The sequence below is a fragment of the Eschrichtius robustus genome, chromosome 1, assembly GCF_028021215.1.
Source record: "Eschrichtius robustus isolate mEscRob2 chromosome 1, mEscRob2.pri, whole genome shotgun sequence".
Lineage (NCBI taxonomy): Eukaryota > Metazoa > Chordata > Mammalia > Artiodactyla > Eschrichtiidae > Eschrichtius > Eschrichtius robustus.
Window position 1 is genome coordinate 185,177,869 of NC_090824.1, and position 17,813 is coordinate 185,195,681.

The 17,813-nt window shown below is 35.1% G+C and overlaps 1 protein-coding gene across 1 annotated transcript in view; it reads left to right on the forward strand.

The window, feature by feature from the left end:
* The window catches only part of MALRD1 (MAM and LDL receptor class A domain containing 1), a 620,077-nt gene that overhangs the window by 347,890 nt on the left and 254,374 nt on the right, over window positions 1-17,813 (forward strand). The window contains exons 28-29 of the mRNA XM_068545334.1: window positions 723-968; window positions 2,550-2,707. Of these exons, the coding sequence (XP_068401435.1) occupies window positions 723-968; window positions 2,550-2,707 (404 nt within the window). The remainder of the gene's footprint in view (window positions 1-722; window positions 969-2,549; window positions 2,708-17,813) is intronic.

The following is a 17,813-nucleotide window of genomic DNA, read 5'->3' on the forward strand; positions in this document are numbered from 1 at the left end:
TCTCTAATTAGCTTAACTTCTCTAGTTTTTACTATTTTTCTTTCTCTTTAGATAGGGACACTAAGGCTCATCAAGTGTAAGTATGATCCAAGTCGCATAACTGATAAGTATCAGAATCAGTTCAAACTCAGTTGTTCAAAAGCATTGCTCTTTATCTTAAACTCTGTGGAAAAGTCTTTGTGGTTGACATTGCTTTGTCAGGAAATTGCTCCTAAAATTCCAAACAACTGACAAATAAATAAGTGTTTTGGAGAAAAAAATCTGTTGGAAAGTTGGATATTACTTGTATATTCATGTCCCTGCTTCTGAGGAAGTATCATATATGTTTGGCTTCTGATAAATGTTGGAGTGCAAGGATGCTGATGGAATGTACTTTCAAATACCCTGTAATATATAAACTCTTACTACCCTAAAGGTTTTGTTTCAGGATAAAAAATGGGAAGCCTCACTTTGCCTTTTATATTTTTTGAGTATAGCTTACAGGAAGTGCTGTATTTGAGGAGGATTGGGGTACTTTCCTAGATCAGTAAATTGATGCTTAATTTTTTTTTTTTCATTTTGAATGATGCTTGTGAGTGATCTATAGACCAGAACCTAGAGGGGATTAGGAGAGAGAGAGGTAGGGGTCAGATGCCCCAAACTCCGAAGGACACCATGTTTCTTTATAAACATGTGTTAGGAGTGTCTCCTCATCCTTTCTTTGTTTGTTTTCTGTTTTTTAGATTACTGTCCATATGGTTATCGGGAATGTCAGAACGGCAAATGTTATAAACCGGAGCAAAGCTGTAATTTTGTAGACGACTGTGGAGATTATACTGATGAAAATGACTGCGGTAGCTCCTGTACTTTTGAAAAAGGCTGGTGTGGTTGGCAAAACTCTTTGGCTGAAAACTTTGATTGGGTTTTGGGGGTTGGCTCTCCTCAAAGCCTAAGACCTCCCAGAGACCACACACTTGGAAATGAAAATGGTAGGTTATTAGGTTGTTCCAGGCATTCTAATCACATTCACCTTGAGCATCACGTTATCTTCCCTGAGAGCATCTGGAGAGACCACCGTGGTGCCAGGGCAACTAAGTTGAACGTTTAACAAGTGTATTTGTCTCCCAGGACTACATAACAGACTGCCACAGACTGGGTGGTGTAAACAGCAGACATTTATTGTCTCACAGTTTTGGAGGCTAGAAATCTGAAATCAAGGTGTCAGTAGGGCTAGTTCCTTTTGAGGTCCTTGAAGGAGAATCATCTGTTCCATGCCTCTCACCTAGCTTCTGGTAGCTTCGGACACTACTTGGCTTGTAGGTGGTACTCTCCTTCTGTCTTTGCATTGTCTTCCATCTATGCATGTCTATCTCTGTGTCTAAAATTCCCCTTTTTATTACAACAGTCTTATTGGACTAGGGCCCACCCTCATGACTTTATTTTAACTTGCTCATCAGCACAGACCCTATTTCCTAATAAGGTCACAGTCACAGGGCCTGGAATTAGGACTTTCACATCTTTTGGGGGACACCATTTAACATATAACAGTGAGTAATTAAAATTGAATATTACTTTGATAATTGTAGATAGATGATAATATATGCTGCTTTCAGGTACCTTTCCTAAATGACACATACTTGTAATCAATAACCGTGAATTCTGCCACTCATTTGATCATTAGAGAGTCCTTTAACTTTTCAGATTCTCAAACTTCTCATCTGTCCAATGGAGATAATAGAATTTGCCCTGTGTACCAAACAGGGATTGTCAAGACCAAATGAGATGATCTGTATGAAGGGGAAAGCAGTTAGAAAGCTGTAGAGGCGTGCAGTTGTAGCTGTAAGATCATCTATGTGAAGGGTGCTAGGTATGGCTCATTTTTACAGTGAGCTGAGGTCAGGTCTCAGATTCATTGGTCAAGGGGCAAAAGACATTAGGAGAATAAAGAAGGGATCCTGAATTCCTGGATGCTACAGAGTAGGAAATATTGGCATTTCACAGGCCTGTGATAAAACAGAGCTCTCCAAGCCAGACCAACCATGCCAAAGAAAGGTAGGTGTAAGTTTCATTCGAACACTCAGCTATACATACATAAGATGTTTTGGATATTTGGATACACAAGCAGAAAACTCAATATCTTTCCTTGTGTGTTATATATTAAAATCCTCAGCATTTCATTTATGTACTCAACAGATGACTGAATTTTTGAAAGTATGTCACATCCCTCTGTTTGTATTTCATAGACAATCTTTGCATTGTTTTACAATAACTGGAGAGTTTGAGGAGTCCATGAAATAATTTCTATAACTCTCTTGTTGAGTCCATGGCATAAATATCCTGTCAGATCAGTTAATCTGCATACCGTGAAGCACTTTGCTAAAACAGAGACAGTTGGAAATTGTTCTGTCAGTGAGCCAGAGGCAACGCTATTAGATTTCCTTTCTCTTTCAAGCAGAAATACCTTTGGCAGTTCAGATCATAGAAATGTAATTAAAAACCCGAAGGTGGAAAAGCTAACATAATCCCCTCAATGTCATTTTTGAGTTATCTGAATCCCATCTTGTTCGCAGGGCACTTCTTGTATCTGGAGGCTACTCCGGTGGGCCTTAGGGGCGAAGAAGCGCACCTCAAGAGTGGTCTGTGGCAAGAAGCCAGCGCTGCCTGTACCATGAGCTTCTGGTATTTTATATCCAGAAAAGCCACAGGGTCCATTCAGGTCCTCATTAAGGTAGGATCTTCTCCTGCAATGCCTCTGAGCTTAGTGAAGTTTCCTAGAGACAGCACATGGCCAAAAGGAGATTATCACAACTCTGCTTACCTGGCCCTGGGAAGCCTCCTCCCATCAGAGGGAGCTGCTACTTGTGGTTCAGATGCTCTGTGGAGTTTGGTAAACTGGGCGTGGGAAGCAGCTTTGAGCCCAGTGTCATGCCCTGTGGTTATGACTGAATCCCAGAGACTCCTTTTATGGTAACAGTAAGTCTAAGACACACAAGTGTAGGTATTTCTTTCCCAGTCCTTCTCAGTAAAAGAAACTAGATTATTTGTACATCTGAAAGGAGAGCAGCTATCCATTTTAACTCATATATGAACAATCATTAAGGGAATTAATATTAGACATTCTGGTTCTAAGCACACACCATGCAAAGGACAGAACCGATCAGGAGAATGATGAAGGTGTGATTACATTGAACTGCTTATTAACTGTGACACAGTAATGCATTTTCTTACTGTGGGTTAATTAGATGTTTCTGTCAGGGCTTTAATTTCGTTTAAGAGAGTCACAGTGTTCAGGGACCAAAATACCAAAGTATACATTAATATTAATGAGACGTGGTTCATATACCTTTACTCTTTGGCAAGTTACAACAGCAGCAAAAAGCAGATAAGTGTGTGTGTGTGTGTGTGTGTGTGTGCACACATGTGTGTTCATTTCAAGAATCTCGTTAGAATTCCAAGCAAGCTTACTCTAAAACCATGCTCTAGAGGCCATTGCTGTTTTATCACACATGGGCTTTGGTGAAGTGCCCTGACACTGATAGAAAATGCCTGACCAGAATACCAAAGGCCTCATATATCTGAATAGCTAATGCTGCATAGTTCATGTTTTATCTAAAACCTGAGTTACCTTTATATGTTAGGACTCTTCTATAATAATGCAGAAAGGCCTGCCTAATAAAATACGTGCAACAATACCACAGTGATTTATTCTTATATTTAAATATGAAAACTTACTGAAATGTAAGGCTTCAAGTTCTTGTAAGAGTATTTTGCCAGTACTCTATTGAATGTGATACTGGATTATATGGTCTGTACTGCTCAGTAACAAAAATTCAACTGAGTAAATTTAAAGATCAAATTGCTTTATTGAACGATTCAAGAATTGGACAGCATCCCATGTAGCAAATAAATAGAAAGGAGCCCTGCCAAGTTGTGGAAAAGGAGAGGTTTTTAAAGGCAGAAAGGAGGCAGAAAAAGGAAATTACTAGCAAAAAATGCATTGCTTCAGGGAAGGTTGCCCTTCGGAGGAGGATGGAAGGGTTCTGTTGGGCAGATTACTTTCCTAGTACTGACTGGTTATGATTACAGTCCTGAGGGAACTTGAAACTGCAGTTAGGTTAAGTGTTAAGTGTTAGTTTCCTGTCATGGGGCTTAGCACAAGTGACTCCATTTTGAACCTCTTTTCTCTTTTTTCAACAGTACCATGTGAAGGACTTGGTGCACTGGATTTTCCTTTTATTATTTGTTTCAGTCATATTTACATTTCTCCTCTCTTATAGTAATAAACTTTATATTACTATAAAATGCAAAGTTAAACTATTTTGAGATATAAGTCTTCCTATCAAGTCACGTTGAGCTCCCATGGTTCCTCCAATTGATTCCTATGGACATTTAACAGCATCTTTAGAGACCCGTTTTCCTACTGTATTAAAAAAACACATAAAAAAATATGCCTATTATTATTCAGTGACATTTATTACAAAGGAGAGAAATCTTTCATAATATATATTGATTTTATATTCATGAATTTTAGGTCAATTGTTTCATTTTTTGGTAATTAACAATACATATTTTTGATCATCATTACAAAGTACTTCTTAGGCTTCTCTCTGTGTGGAACCATGCTGGATTTTTACCTTGCTCATTCGTTGAAAATTGTCCTAGCCAGATGGCAAACACAGTAGGGGCAGGGATGCTACCTTTTCTTTCTTTCTTTATTCCTCATCTTTTAAAATGTTCCCAATCTATACATATGTTGCCCCTGGCCCAGTTTCCTCTGCCTTTCCTCAGGAATGCCTCCTTCTGTGTTCCCCTCTTCCCTCCATACCAAGGCCAACACAATCTGGTAGATTCAGCCTTTCACAAAACATTCCTTGACCGCTTTTGCCCACCATGATTATTCCTTTTTATCTGAGTGTCCATCACAACTCCAGAAATTCTTCCTGCTCACTGGCTGTTCATTTATATTTATTCTATTTCAATAGATACATTATAAAATATTTAAGGCAAAGCCTTGAGGCTTTAGTCCTTATGTCTCTCAGCTCTTCAGAGAAGGGACTGCTGGGTAAAGGGATTGCAGAGCCCAGTGCTGGGCTCAGGACACCCCTTGTTTGAGATAATCCTTGTGCAGGAATGGCTGTTATGCCTCATGCACAACATTAAAGTCTAATCTGGAGAATCTGAAATCTAGGTCTGAAATATATACATGCAATCAGATGCAAAAGGCATGTAACCACTGACCAAGAATTTAATGACAATCTAGTTTTAAAGGGTAGTATCGATTACAGATCACAACCAGAATAATACATACTGAGAGTTACATTTACTAACACACACTATTTCAGGTAATTCTTAGCACAACCCTCTGAGGTAAATAAAGTGAGCCCCATTTTACTAAAGAGGGTCCCATAGAAATAACCTAATCATCCTATAGCCACAACGCCAGTCAGTGGCAGATGGGAGTTTGAATCCAGGTATGTTTATATCCCAAACTTATGTGTTCACCCCTCACCCTTATCCCCAGTGTTCCTCACTGATAATACTGAGTTTTCTACTCTTCATAATGAAATAGAGATTCTGTTTTACTGAGATCCATATTCATCACACAGAATCATTTTTTAAGGGGAAAAATGAATAATGATTCTTATAATGGATATGTGTGATTCTTAAACTATCCTGTTATAAAGGAGTGAATTCAGGGAAACCCCAGCAAGGCAAAGCTACTGTTTTAGGAAACACTCAGTAAAGAACAGTACTATTTTACATATTGTTTGTATTATATTTTCCTTCTATATTTCTTGCTTTCAGTCACGTGAAGACTCCTTTTCACTAAAGAGATGTAATTAAATCAAATGTAATCTATGTGTCTTAAAGTGATTGGTGAATTCTGAGAAGAGGGAAAGAGCATCTTATTGAGAAATTAACCTTAATTTTTTTCTTTCCTTGAAGTCTGCTTTAGTTATAAATGTAAAGCACACACAATAAAATGAAGTAGCTACAGTTTTTCAAGAGAAATTACTTTTTAAAATACAATAGTTTGCTTTTTTTTTTTTTTTTTTTTTTAATGAGAACAAAGAGTCTACCAGGTAGAAGGATTATTAGCTACCCCTCACTGCTTGGGCCAAGCCACTTTGTAAGTGGGATTTAGTCCATGGGAATTGCTTGTGCTCCCTGCCATTCCACTGTGTTCATTTAATGGGTGAGTCAGTCAAAACTCAGATGGCCTAAGTAGGAAGTCCAAGGTTATAAGTAAGTGGATGAACTAGGACTTGAACTCAGGTATTATAAAAATTAAGATGAGAATGTTACACAATCTGGTTTCTGTCTTTCTATGAGAGAAGATTGAAAGTTCATAATCTAAATTAAAATACATGGGTCATATCTTTTTCTGAATGTAGTAATAATTCATTTTGAAAAGAGTATGTTTGTTCTTGATAACATCTATCATTTTTACCTACCATTTAACTCATTTACATTCAGTATTAAATTTTGCATTAAATTTAAATGTATTACTTTTCAAACCATCTAAGATTTAAAACAAAATATGAAACAAATGTTCAGGGGTAGAGTAAGAGTTCCACAACATAAAAATTAACTTGTTTTTACAAATATATTTAATTTTACACATTTTTCTCGTCACTTGTTTTCTGATGGGGTTAATTAATTATGAGTAATATGTCGATTTTAATATGCCAAAAAGAATTTTTGGGGAATTTTAAAATTTACTTTTGTTTGATAAAGTGTTTTCATAGGTAAAAAGTCTGTCTAGTCTCATCACGAAACAAAAGACCTTTGTATCTTTTCAACTAGCCATGTGAATAAAATGCAGGAACACCTGCTACCTGAAGGGCATTATTGTGTTTTAGAAATACTCCATCTTTGATAAACTGTTGATATTTTAATCAAGATGACTGCATGCTGTAGGGAATTTGAATCTATTTGACTGAAGGCATTCAGGACTATCCATTATGCCATCGTGATAGAAAACATAATATATATTCAAGCCAGAAGTGGAGAAAAATAATGCATTTCAGGAGAGCCCTCCTGATTATAGCAACCTAGTTATGCTGCAAGAACGTAATTAAATTAGCTTATTGCTTTATCTTGCTTAGTGATTCAGAGAATTTTAGAGCTGGTGGGGTCCTTCGAAATATGTTTAAACTATTCATTTTGCAGATGAAGGAATTAAGATTATGAGGTTGTATTTCTTGTCCCAGCTCATACGGTATTTTAAGAAAAAAGTTAAGATGTAAATCCAATTTTTCTGACTTCTAATTCAGAGCGCTTACATACTTCCTGGAAATTCTATCTAAAAATCATATTCAATATGGAAATACAGATTTTGTTCAATAGGCAGTGGAAAATGTCAGATCAACAAAGGAAAGGCCAGATTCCTTTGCCTACTTCGAAGCCTGGAAGTTCTGGTTCTGTTTTACCCTCAACCTAGCAAACAGTGAGCATCAGTTGGGTTTAAGAGTCAACTGACAAAAGTGGGCATTCTCCATCCATCCTAACCCACCACTACCCTGTCCCCGGCACACACACTCACCACAGTCCTAATGTGAGAAGGTTTACAACTAATTGCTAATACTAATGTGCCTAAGAGTATGTCAGACAGATTTTTATATTTAGGCATCTTTTGATCTCTTCAGCCTACTGAATAACTGATGCTATTTTAGTCACGTTGTTGAGATTTTATTCATTATTTCCGAGTAAAGGATGTAGAGAATATGTGTAGAGAGGATACATGGAAGCTGGATAGAGAAAATCGATTTTTCAAAGACTGTCATGTGCATTGGGGGCTGTAAATCCATTAAACTAAACTTTAGTACCAGAACTTTATTTGCTTTTCTGGAATTGTTTCAGCACGTTAACAATTCAATCTGCGTAGTTTGGGCGCTACTATATTAGTGACCTTGACCAAATCAAGGGAGAAAAGTTGATCTTTGCATTTCAAGCTATAGCCTTGCAAGAGATCAACACACCCAGAGTTTTATTAATTAGTTGCCACAAGATCACAATGCCATGATTTATGTAAAATAAATGTTCCTTAGAGAACATGATAATATGTATTCCAGGTTTATTTTTGACTAAGTGAGATTTTTCTGAACTTCTCAATTCTCACTTCTTCCTTTACCTCCTAGTGCTGCCCACTAGGACTCACAGGCAGCCAGTGGAGTCCCTTCTATTAAGATTTCTATTAAGATGCTAGCAACTTAGTTAAATTGATCCCAGAGTTTTACTTTTCAAGAGACTCATATGGTCAGCTCTAAAGATTGTTCTCACTACTATTACTGCTGTTTCACTTCCCTTTCTGTTCCCACTACTGCTCTTGTGACAAGCCTCTAGTTATTGCCTGATTTCTTTTTTCCTTTTATTAATTGAAGTATAGTTGATTTAGTGTTATATAAGTTTCAGGTGTACAACAGAGTGATTCAATATTTTTATAGGATATACTCCATTAAAAGCTATTATAAAATATTGGTTATTTTCACTATGCTGTACATTTCATCCATGTATCTCATTTATTTTATGCCTCGTACTTTTTACCTCTTAATCCCTTCTTCTATCTTGCCCCTCTCCCCACCCCTCTCCCCACTGGTAACCACCAGTTTGTTCTCTGTATCTATGAGTCTGTTTCTGTTATGTTATATTCATTCATTTGTTTTATTTTTCAGATTCCACATATAAGTGAAAACATACAGTATTTGGCTTTCTCTAACTTATTTCACGTAACATAATATTCTCTAGGTCCGTCCATGTTGTTGCAAATGGCAAAATTTCATTTGTGTGTATATGTGTATATACATATATATATATACACACACCACATCTTGTTTATCCATTCATCTGTCAATTGACACTTAGGTTACTTCCATATCGTGGCCAATTTCTTTTTTCTATACAATGTGCTAAGTCTTTTTTTACACATAGTAATTCACTTAATCTTCAGAGTAAATCTGTAAGGTAGATATTTTGTCCTAATTTAACAGACCATGAAATTGAGACCCAGGTCACATACATAAATAATAAGTGGTATCATCTGGATTAAAGCCAATTCTAACTCCAAAATCCATGCTCTAAACCACTGCATTCAACTTCTGCTGTTAGATTTTAAAACATTCTCATTCCCAGGAAGCAAATATATTACTGTTCATCAAAGTTTTCCAGTGGCTCTGAGATCATACAAATTAGAGATTTCCATCTCTGCATATCAATAAATCCACTGGCCTGTCCCCACACATGTTAGAGAGGGGAGGGGATTACTTTGTGTTTAGCAGCTTCTGTAGTTTCATTTGTTTGTTTTTTAACAGCTTGTCAACATCTAGTAATAATAACCGTATTTATCTAAATCACTCTACCTCATATCTAAATAATTCAAAAATTTCAAAATCATGTTTAATAGTTACATTTTAATGTTGGTGAAGAAAGAATGAATTGGAAGCAATGTAATTTGATTTTTATAAGAACAAAACTAGCTAGATGAAAGCTCTTAATTTTTATTCAAACACGAAATCTTTAAAACTGTTGCAAACATCTATTCTTTCAGAATCTTCCCCTCTCTCTCTCTCTCTTTCTCTCTGCTTTCTAGTATGATCAAACTTGATAACTATTTTTCCCTCTTTGAAAACTGAGACCTCTAAAGTAAAAGCAGAAATCTTCAAGATCAGGGGTTCTTAATCAATAGTCTGTGTATGTGTTTGTGTGTGTTACAGACTTCTTTGGCAGTCTGATGAACTTCTGAATTACTTCTCGGCGTACTGTTATAAATGCATAAAATACTAGAATTACAAAGAAACAAGTTAAATTAATACTAATTATTAAAATATTTTTTAAAATCCAAAATTGTGACTTAGTAAACTTGGGTTAAATGACAAAATCTAGCAGGGGATGAAATAATTGCTACTATTTCAAAGGGTGATAAACATAAGTGATATTTTTGAGATAATCACGGCACTTTAAAGTGATATTAAAATATTTGTTATTATTATTGGTGAGAAAGTCACAGGTACAATTAATACTTATGATTTGTTGCCTGTATTCACAATTGAAGAAAATACCAAATTTTAGTTGAAGTTAGTAAAAACAGATGTATTTCCCTCATCCATGTTCCAACCCTCTTGAAAACCAATATTCTGTATATAAGGGGTCTTGAGAATTTTTTATTTTGTAAGGGTATCTACCTTATATGTTCAGTGTTTACATTTATAATCAACATACCTTATCTGAGTAGGAACTTTCTGCATGGAAAAGCAACTCCAGTTCCCAATAATTGAAACATAAAGGCATTGAAACATAAACATAAAATGAAGATAACATTCAATCTGAACCAAGTTCAGAGCAGGGTAGTTTTAAATGGGCTTAGGTGCTGCCACAGCAAAGAGCTGTTTCAGCCTCTGGTTATCAGGCTCACAGCCAGGTAGAGTCAGCAACTTCCAAACTGACTGCTGATGGATTAAAACATTGCGAGATTTGTCACCCAGGTTCAGGAGTGTCTTTTCAAATGTCGTAAATAGTCACGCTATTGACTTTCTGTGTAATATAAGATCTGGGAGAAGAAAGGGAAGAAAAACAATATTGTAACTTACCTCATTTTTAAATTTAACTTTAAATTTTAAATTAATTTTAAGGTATAATTGGCCCGTAGCTTCACTTGCTTACTCCTTATCTGCCGACAGAAACTTCATAGGTGCGATTGTTGTATATGGACTGCCCTATGTAGGAATCCTGAGGGCAGGTTAATTTCCTTTCACCTTTTGCTTACTTCCCGATAGTATTTGCATCTTAACCAATTTACCATGGCAAAACATTCCTTTTCATTTTATTTCATTTGGGGGAGTGGAGGCAGTGCATGAAAAATTAAAATAGTCTTCAGCACCTGATAGTAACTCTTTCTGGAACTCATAAGTTCTCGTCAATTAATTTTTAACGCCTGCTCAGTTAATTTTCTTTGGAGTTTGCAACACACGTTTCTACTAAAATTGTTAGAATTGTTTATCTGTGGGCTGACTGCTGTAACTGAATCACACGCCTGACTCAGAGGCTGCTACAAGGTTGGTGATATGTTTTACCAATTATAGATCACAGAATTGGAGTAGGGAAAAACCCTATGATTCACCCTTGTGTGTATTATCAAAATGAACATGAAAATTCTAATAATGTTGGCAATCTTATCGCTATAAGAGGTGAATAGTTAGCACATTCCTATCTGTAATCTCTGGTGAATTTTAGTTACAACAAATGTTTAAAACCTATTTTTAACAATGAAGAAATATTTAATTTACTTTTTCCAGATTGTTGCATCTCTCCACATCTTCTAAAGAAGTCAGGAATTTTTTCTAATAATCTGTAAATGGTGTCAACAAAGCAGTGTAGCAAATTCTGCTGTGATCCTTCCTCTGTGGATCCCGTTATGGGAGAGATGTAAATAAAGAAAAGCTGGGCAGTTTGGATGTACTGTGTACTAACTTAGACTGTTTACTGCTAACTAACAATATTCCTAGTTTAGGACTACAACTTTTCTTTGCAAGCTCAATCCCAACTCTTTTCACCCCTTGCCTCCATTCATGCATTTAAATCAATCTTCCATGAACTTCTACTGAATATACATGCCTTGCGCTCATGGAGCTTGTGAGTTTAGAGTGGACTTAACTGTTGGCAAAAAGCAGCAGTGTGGTACTCAGTCTACCAGAAACAGTTGGAGCTCTCCCACCAAAACTGAATGTTCTTTGATATTTAATTACCCTCTTTTGAAGTTGTCCTCTTTCTGAGAAGATGAGTTATGACTTGCTGTGCCATATTCCTGGAACAGGAAGCTCTCTGAGGTCCACAGGGTGGGTCCTAAATGAGTGGCATGTGTTCCCATACCACTGAGTCTACGTCTCATGACCCCACCACACTGCATCCTGACTGTCTACGTGTAGAGCTCTATTGTCTGATGGCTAGGGAGCTTTCATGGTACAGAGACTGTATCTGCCTTGTTTACTGTCTTATCTGTAGCATGTAGCATAGGGCCTCATGTATAACATATAATAGGTGTTTGAAATGAATGAGTGAACGTACAGGATTTCCATATATAATTAAATGCCAACTATAGAGAACAAACCATCCAATATTCTAGGAATTCAACAGCTATTAAAATATTTGTGGAATGAAAGTGTTTAGAGGAAATAAGAGAAATTTGAACTGGATCTTGAAAGGTATGAAGAATTTGGATAAATAGAGGAAAGAAGGGAGAATATTTCAAATGAAAGAATGCATAAAGGTAGAGAAGTCTAAGATGTATTCAGTGGATCCTGAATTTACCAATTATCAGGTAGTGATTGAAGATATAATATTAATGATAATAATAAAGTAAGCATTTATTTGACCCCTTAAAGTTTACAGCATACATTTGTTTATCTAGTACTATGAATTTTTGTTATTTAATACAGTATTGCTTACTTTTACTGTTTTTGTAATTTTCAGTCATTTCTGACTTTTTATTATCTTTAGCTTTAACTTTATAACCATATTTATTGAGTAACTTGTAATACATTTATATTAAATAATGTTCCAAATTATAAATGCAGATTAGCAATTTGTATAAACACTAGTCATAGCGTTAATCAAATTTAAAATAATCCCAAACTGCTTTTTGAACAGCAGAAGAAAATCAATTGAAAAATCAAATTCTTAAAGATTATTTTTAATGAACTTAACTTTAACTTCTGCTTGAATGAGAAAACACATTTCAGCTTAGCTGCTAGATATTCATTCAAGCGTTGTTGACATTTTCTTTTCAGCAATTGACATGATGGGTTGAATAGCTTTTGTAGATTTAAATAAAAAATATATAAATTCTTCATTTAGTTCTTATAGCCCAAGTTATATACAAAATCACTTACGCTTAAACATAAACAGCATTGACAAAACAGTCAATGGCAGCCAATAGGCCCACAGTGGTTACTTCTCATGATATGACCTTAAGATTGAACAATCAATCAAGAGAAGGTTCTCCAGTCAGAACCATCTATTCACCAGCATTTTGTAGCACTCGTCTTGCACACATTTTATGTAATTTTCCATGTCAGTGCTGCTCATGTGATATTAAAAAAACCCAACAAGATTAATTAAATATTGAAGAATAAGATTTTTCTGGGTAACATTGAACTTTGGAAGGCCACACACCATTATAATATCTAAGATTTTACTCCCCAAGAACTAATTTTTAACCCCATTAAAAAATATATGTTATACCCTCCTACATGCCTCTCTGCAAGTCCCATTTGTGGTGTTCTGGGAACCTTCTTCTTTTGTGAGGGATATCATTCTTCATCGTTTGTAAGGGCAAGCTTTCCAACTTTTAACACCATTGCTAAACTTAATTTTTCCCTTAAAATATTTCTCATCAAGTAAATAGTGCCACATATTATCCATTCACATTTATCTTCTATGCTCTTATCCATGCCTTTTCATTATCCATAACTTTTAAAAATCTATGACTTTTTCTACATTCTTCTGGCCCTTGTCACTTTCTACCACTATCTTGAAGGCAGGATACAAGTACAATTTATTTTTGTTTCCTCCATAATAAATAGTTCGTTTTAGGCACATAAAATACTTGTTAGAATAAATAAGACAGATTTCTAATATCTCAATGAACTTAAATATAAACAAGGAGAACAATATGTAAGTATATAATAAAAGGAATTTACAAAATGGAAGATCAGGGGGAAAATTTGGGGTGGGACATAAGGATGGAATTATCTATGCAGTCTAGACTGAGTCTTTATTCTTTATAAAACCACTACCTTTGTGGTCCTAATTTAAAACCCTGTATCATGTTGTGGTTGATGTTATTCTCTCAAGAATGGAAAAATAGAAAGATAAGCATGGACTTCACTGAATTACTGTTCTTTTTATGAATTAGACCATTTATTTATGGATTTACTTTATGGATCAAGAATTTAACATTTTATTTCCTATATTATATAATCATATATCAAGACTTTAACATGCACATTTCCATGACTGAGTCATTGAAGACTGTTACGGATTACAAATACGGATCAATTTTATTTTCAATTCAAGATGTGCCATTTACTACATCCTACAGATGATCATTGTACATTGCTTTGTCCTCTTTTATGCTAACCTCCTGGTGGCAAGAGAGCATACTTCTTCAGTTTTATGAGCTGAGGGATCATTATTCTGAGTGCTAGCAATTGAAGTGACATAGAGACTTGAGGTTAAAGAGAAGGGTAAAATAATATTTTCTGTGAATTTATGGATTTCTTTTCATCAGCATTCATGAGCCCTAAAGACTTTTAGCGGTCATATTTTTAATGAGTTAACTTGACTCTTTTTGACTTCACTGGGGGTCATTCAGCAAATAAAATCTCACCAAAGTTAGAGATGCATATGGCTTCTGAATTATGACAGAATGGTGAGAAAATTATTTAGTTTAGAGGAGGACTCAATTTTGCAGGGGAGGATATTTAAATTATTTTTGAGAAAAGTTATAAGTTAGGATGAAAATAATAACTTTCTTAGCTTCATTAAAATTAGAGCTAATTTTTCTTTGTAGTCAAAAAACATACAGAAACACATATACGGAAACACACATATATTGAAAAGCAGAAAATAATACTTCAAATGGCACTAAACAAGCTAAGTTTGTGCCAAGCAATTTTTTTCCTTTTGAGGTTTTTTTCTTTTTTTTTTCCTAAAGATGTCTAAACAGAAGATAAATTAAGAAAAAGAAATAGTCAAAGTTAGAGGACATTTTTTTCTTTTTCATTTTCTTTCTACATTTGAGCACAAAATATGATGGGGACATATAGTTGATTTTTTTTTTTTTTGCAATTTACTTTATTTAGATGAGGAAAGATTGTGAACAGTTTTATTTTTACAGATATACAGTTAGTAGTGATTTTATAGTGCATTTATGCTTTTTTATTACTACTCTATCCACACAGCAATAAACATCATTTGCAAAAACTCATACAATATTTCAAACAGATACCTCAGTACTTGAAAAATATTTTTATACTTTATAAAATGATTAAAGGCACGCTGTTGATCTGGAGCTCCAGATAATTTTTTTCCAGATAATGTATCTGTAGCTAAGATGTGGTATTTTCTATTTCACATTAGAAGTTTCTGAGATATCCTGCTTTCTTGAAAATCTCCCATTTTTTTCCTCCAAACTTTCTAGCCCCAAACATAAAGGATTTTTCTGAGTAGCTTAGATACTATTAAATTTCTAAGAAAATTTTATAAATGCAAGCATAGCTGGACAGTGACCTAGAGCCGAATAAATGGCAGTGCATGGTTTTGAATGACTGATGGATGACTGTAGATTCACTTTGTTTTCCTAGATCTCTGGGGGGAAGTGATAGCTCCATATTATATTTTTGCACACACATAATGTGTATTAACTTTTTTTAAGTCAGCACTTTTGAAAAGTTCTGTTAAATTTAAAAACTTCAAAGTGAATCACTAGGATCAGAATCATTATACAAGGCACAGTACTCAATTCATCCATTTGTACCTTCTCATACATGATAATTGCTTTGAAAATACATGAAATCCTATACACAGAGAAGAGAAAGAAACTAATGTTTTCCTTGTAATGGCCTATGAATATATCCATGTGAATAAAAAGTCTATGTATATATTCATGAAAATAATTAGCCTTCTATTCAGTAGGAATTTCATAATGACAACAAAAAAATCAGTCTTGCAAAAGGTTAATTTCTGAGAATAGTTGAGACTGGAAATGAGGCATTGGTAGTCTTTTGCATGTATTGACATTAATTTTCTTAATATTTCTGAATTTGGTAAGAATACTTAAAACATCTTCCTTGGGACTTCCTTGGTGGTCCAGTGGTTAAGACTTCACCTTCCAAAGCAAGGGTTGTGGGTTTGATCCCTGGTTGGGGAGCTAAGATCCCACATGCCTCGTGGCCAAAAAACCAAAAGATATAAAAACAGAAGCAATACTGTAATAAATTCAATAAAGACTTTAAAAATGGTCCACATCAAAAGAATCTTTAAAAAAAAACTTCCTTGCTATATCTGAAGAAGAAAGTAAGAACTACAAGTAGAATGTAGAAGGAGCTGCATGAACAAAATCATTACTTTTATGGAAATTTATGTTCATAAGAAGAGCCATCTCCCCTTTTCTCTCCCCTTTGAAAGGTAACCATTATCTAATATTTTTGAGATTATTTTTATACCCCCCAGTGAATTGCTTACCAGCAAGCTGCTTCTCAGCATGGTGTACTTTTACCTGAAACCCTCAACAATCTTTTCAGCCATTGATTATTCTGTTCTAGTTTCTGTCTGGGACTCTGAGACCCCTGACTTGATGCTCTGCTACAATTACCTTGCTGTTTTCACTAAACATAGAAAACCACATTCCCCTTTGATCTTATCCATTCATTCAAAACAAAACCACCAACACAAGACTTAGGTGTATGTCATAGATTTTACGGAAGGGTTGGATCTAATGAGTATTTTGGAAAGTAAGAAGGGAAACAAAATTAGTTCTCAGTCTTACTCCTTTGCTTCAGTTTTGACCTTCCTTTGAGCCTTTCAAGGAATCACATGATCTGTCCTTCCAATGCATAGATAGATGCCAGTTTCAGGTAACACCACTCCTAAACATAGCAGTTGTTCTTGACTTTGGATGCATTTTTTCTCCTTTTTGCCAGAGTGATCAAAAGACACCACAACTTATATCAGTTAATCTCCCAAGGTGTGAGGTATTTAACTGACAGAATTTCACAGTGGGCTTCAGGATATGTCAGAAGATTACTGGACATGTAGCCAGAGAGAGAAAGACATAGATTTGAATCCCAGATGTGCCACTTATTACTCATGACCTTGGGTAAATCACTTAGCATCTATGAGCCACCATATATATATATATATATATATATATATATATGTGTGTGTATGTGTATAAAATGATGGTCATAATATGAGCTAAAACAGTTTTAGGATCATCAAACCCAAATAATGATAGATGAGAGTGTGCTTTGGAAACTATAAAGCATTTAACAAGTTTTAGGTCATTTTTTTCTATTAATTCCTAATGAAAAGTGAGCTTAGGAAAGGGAGAAAAAGTAAAATTTAGAATATTTATTTTTGTTCTTTTGTCAAAAATAAACTGTATGAATATATGTGTCATCCAAAAATGTGTTCTGTGACTTGTCTAAACAGGAGTTTTCATATTATTTCCATTTAAGTGTCCTTCTCCTTGGTGCCAGAATTCATTATCTGTGTTTATTTTCACACATTGTCTGTTTGGATGCATAGAACTTTGTGCCTGTGTTCACTGATAGCTGAGCCATGATGAGATTCCATCAGGCGTTAAGCTTAGAGCACAGGCTGTTATTGTTTGCTTCCTGTAACCTGGCTAAGGATGTCTGTCATTTAGGAGATAATGTTTAGAAAAGCAGAATGTTGTCATGAGGTGGGTTATTCGTGACAAATACATACCTAGGTAAAACTAAGATATTTGTTTTTAAAGTAAAGGAAAGGCATTGAGATAAGCCAACATAGTCCATTAAAAAAACATTATTCCCCATCTCCCACATGACAAGTGTTCAAATAATCACCATATCTCACAGATAGAAGTGTGTTAACATGATGTAGTGCCATAGACAACTCATTCAGTAGCTCTGTACGGAGAAAAAATCCAGTGCCCACACTTTGTTATCAGAGTACCAGTTCTCCAATAAAGCACTGAATATGAGGAGGATAATCTAATGATTAATATGATTTTAGATTGATTATTTTTTTTTTAGTTTTCTATGTATAACCCTTGTGTCCACCTTCTTTCTCCA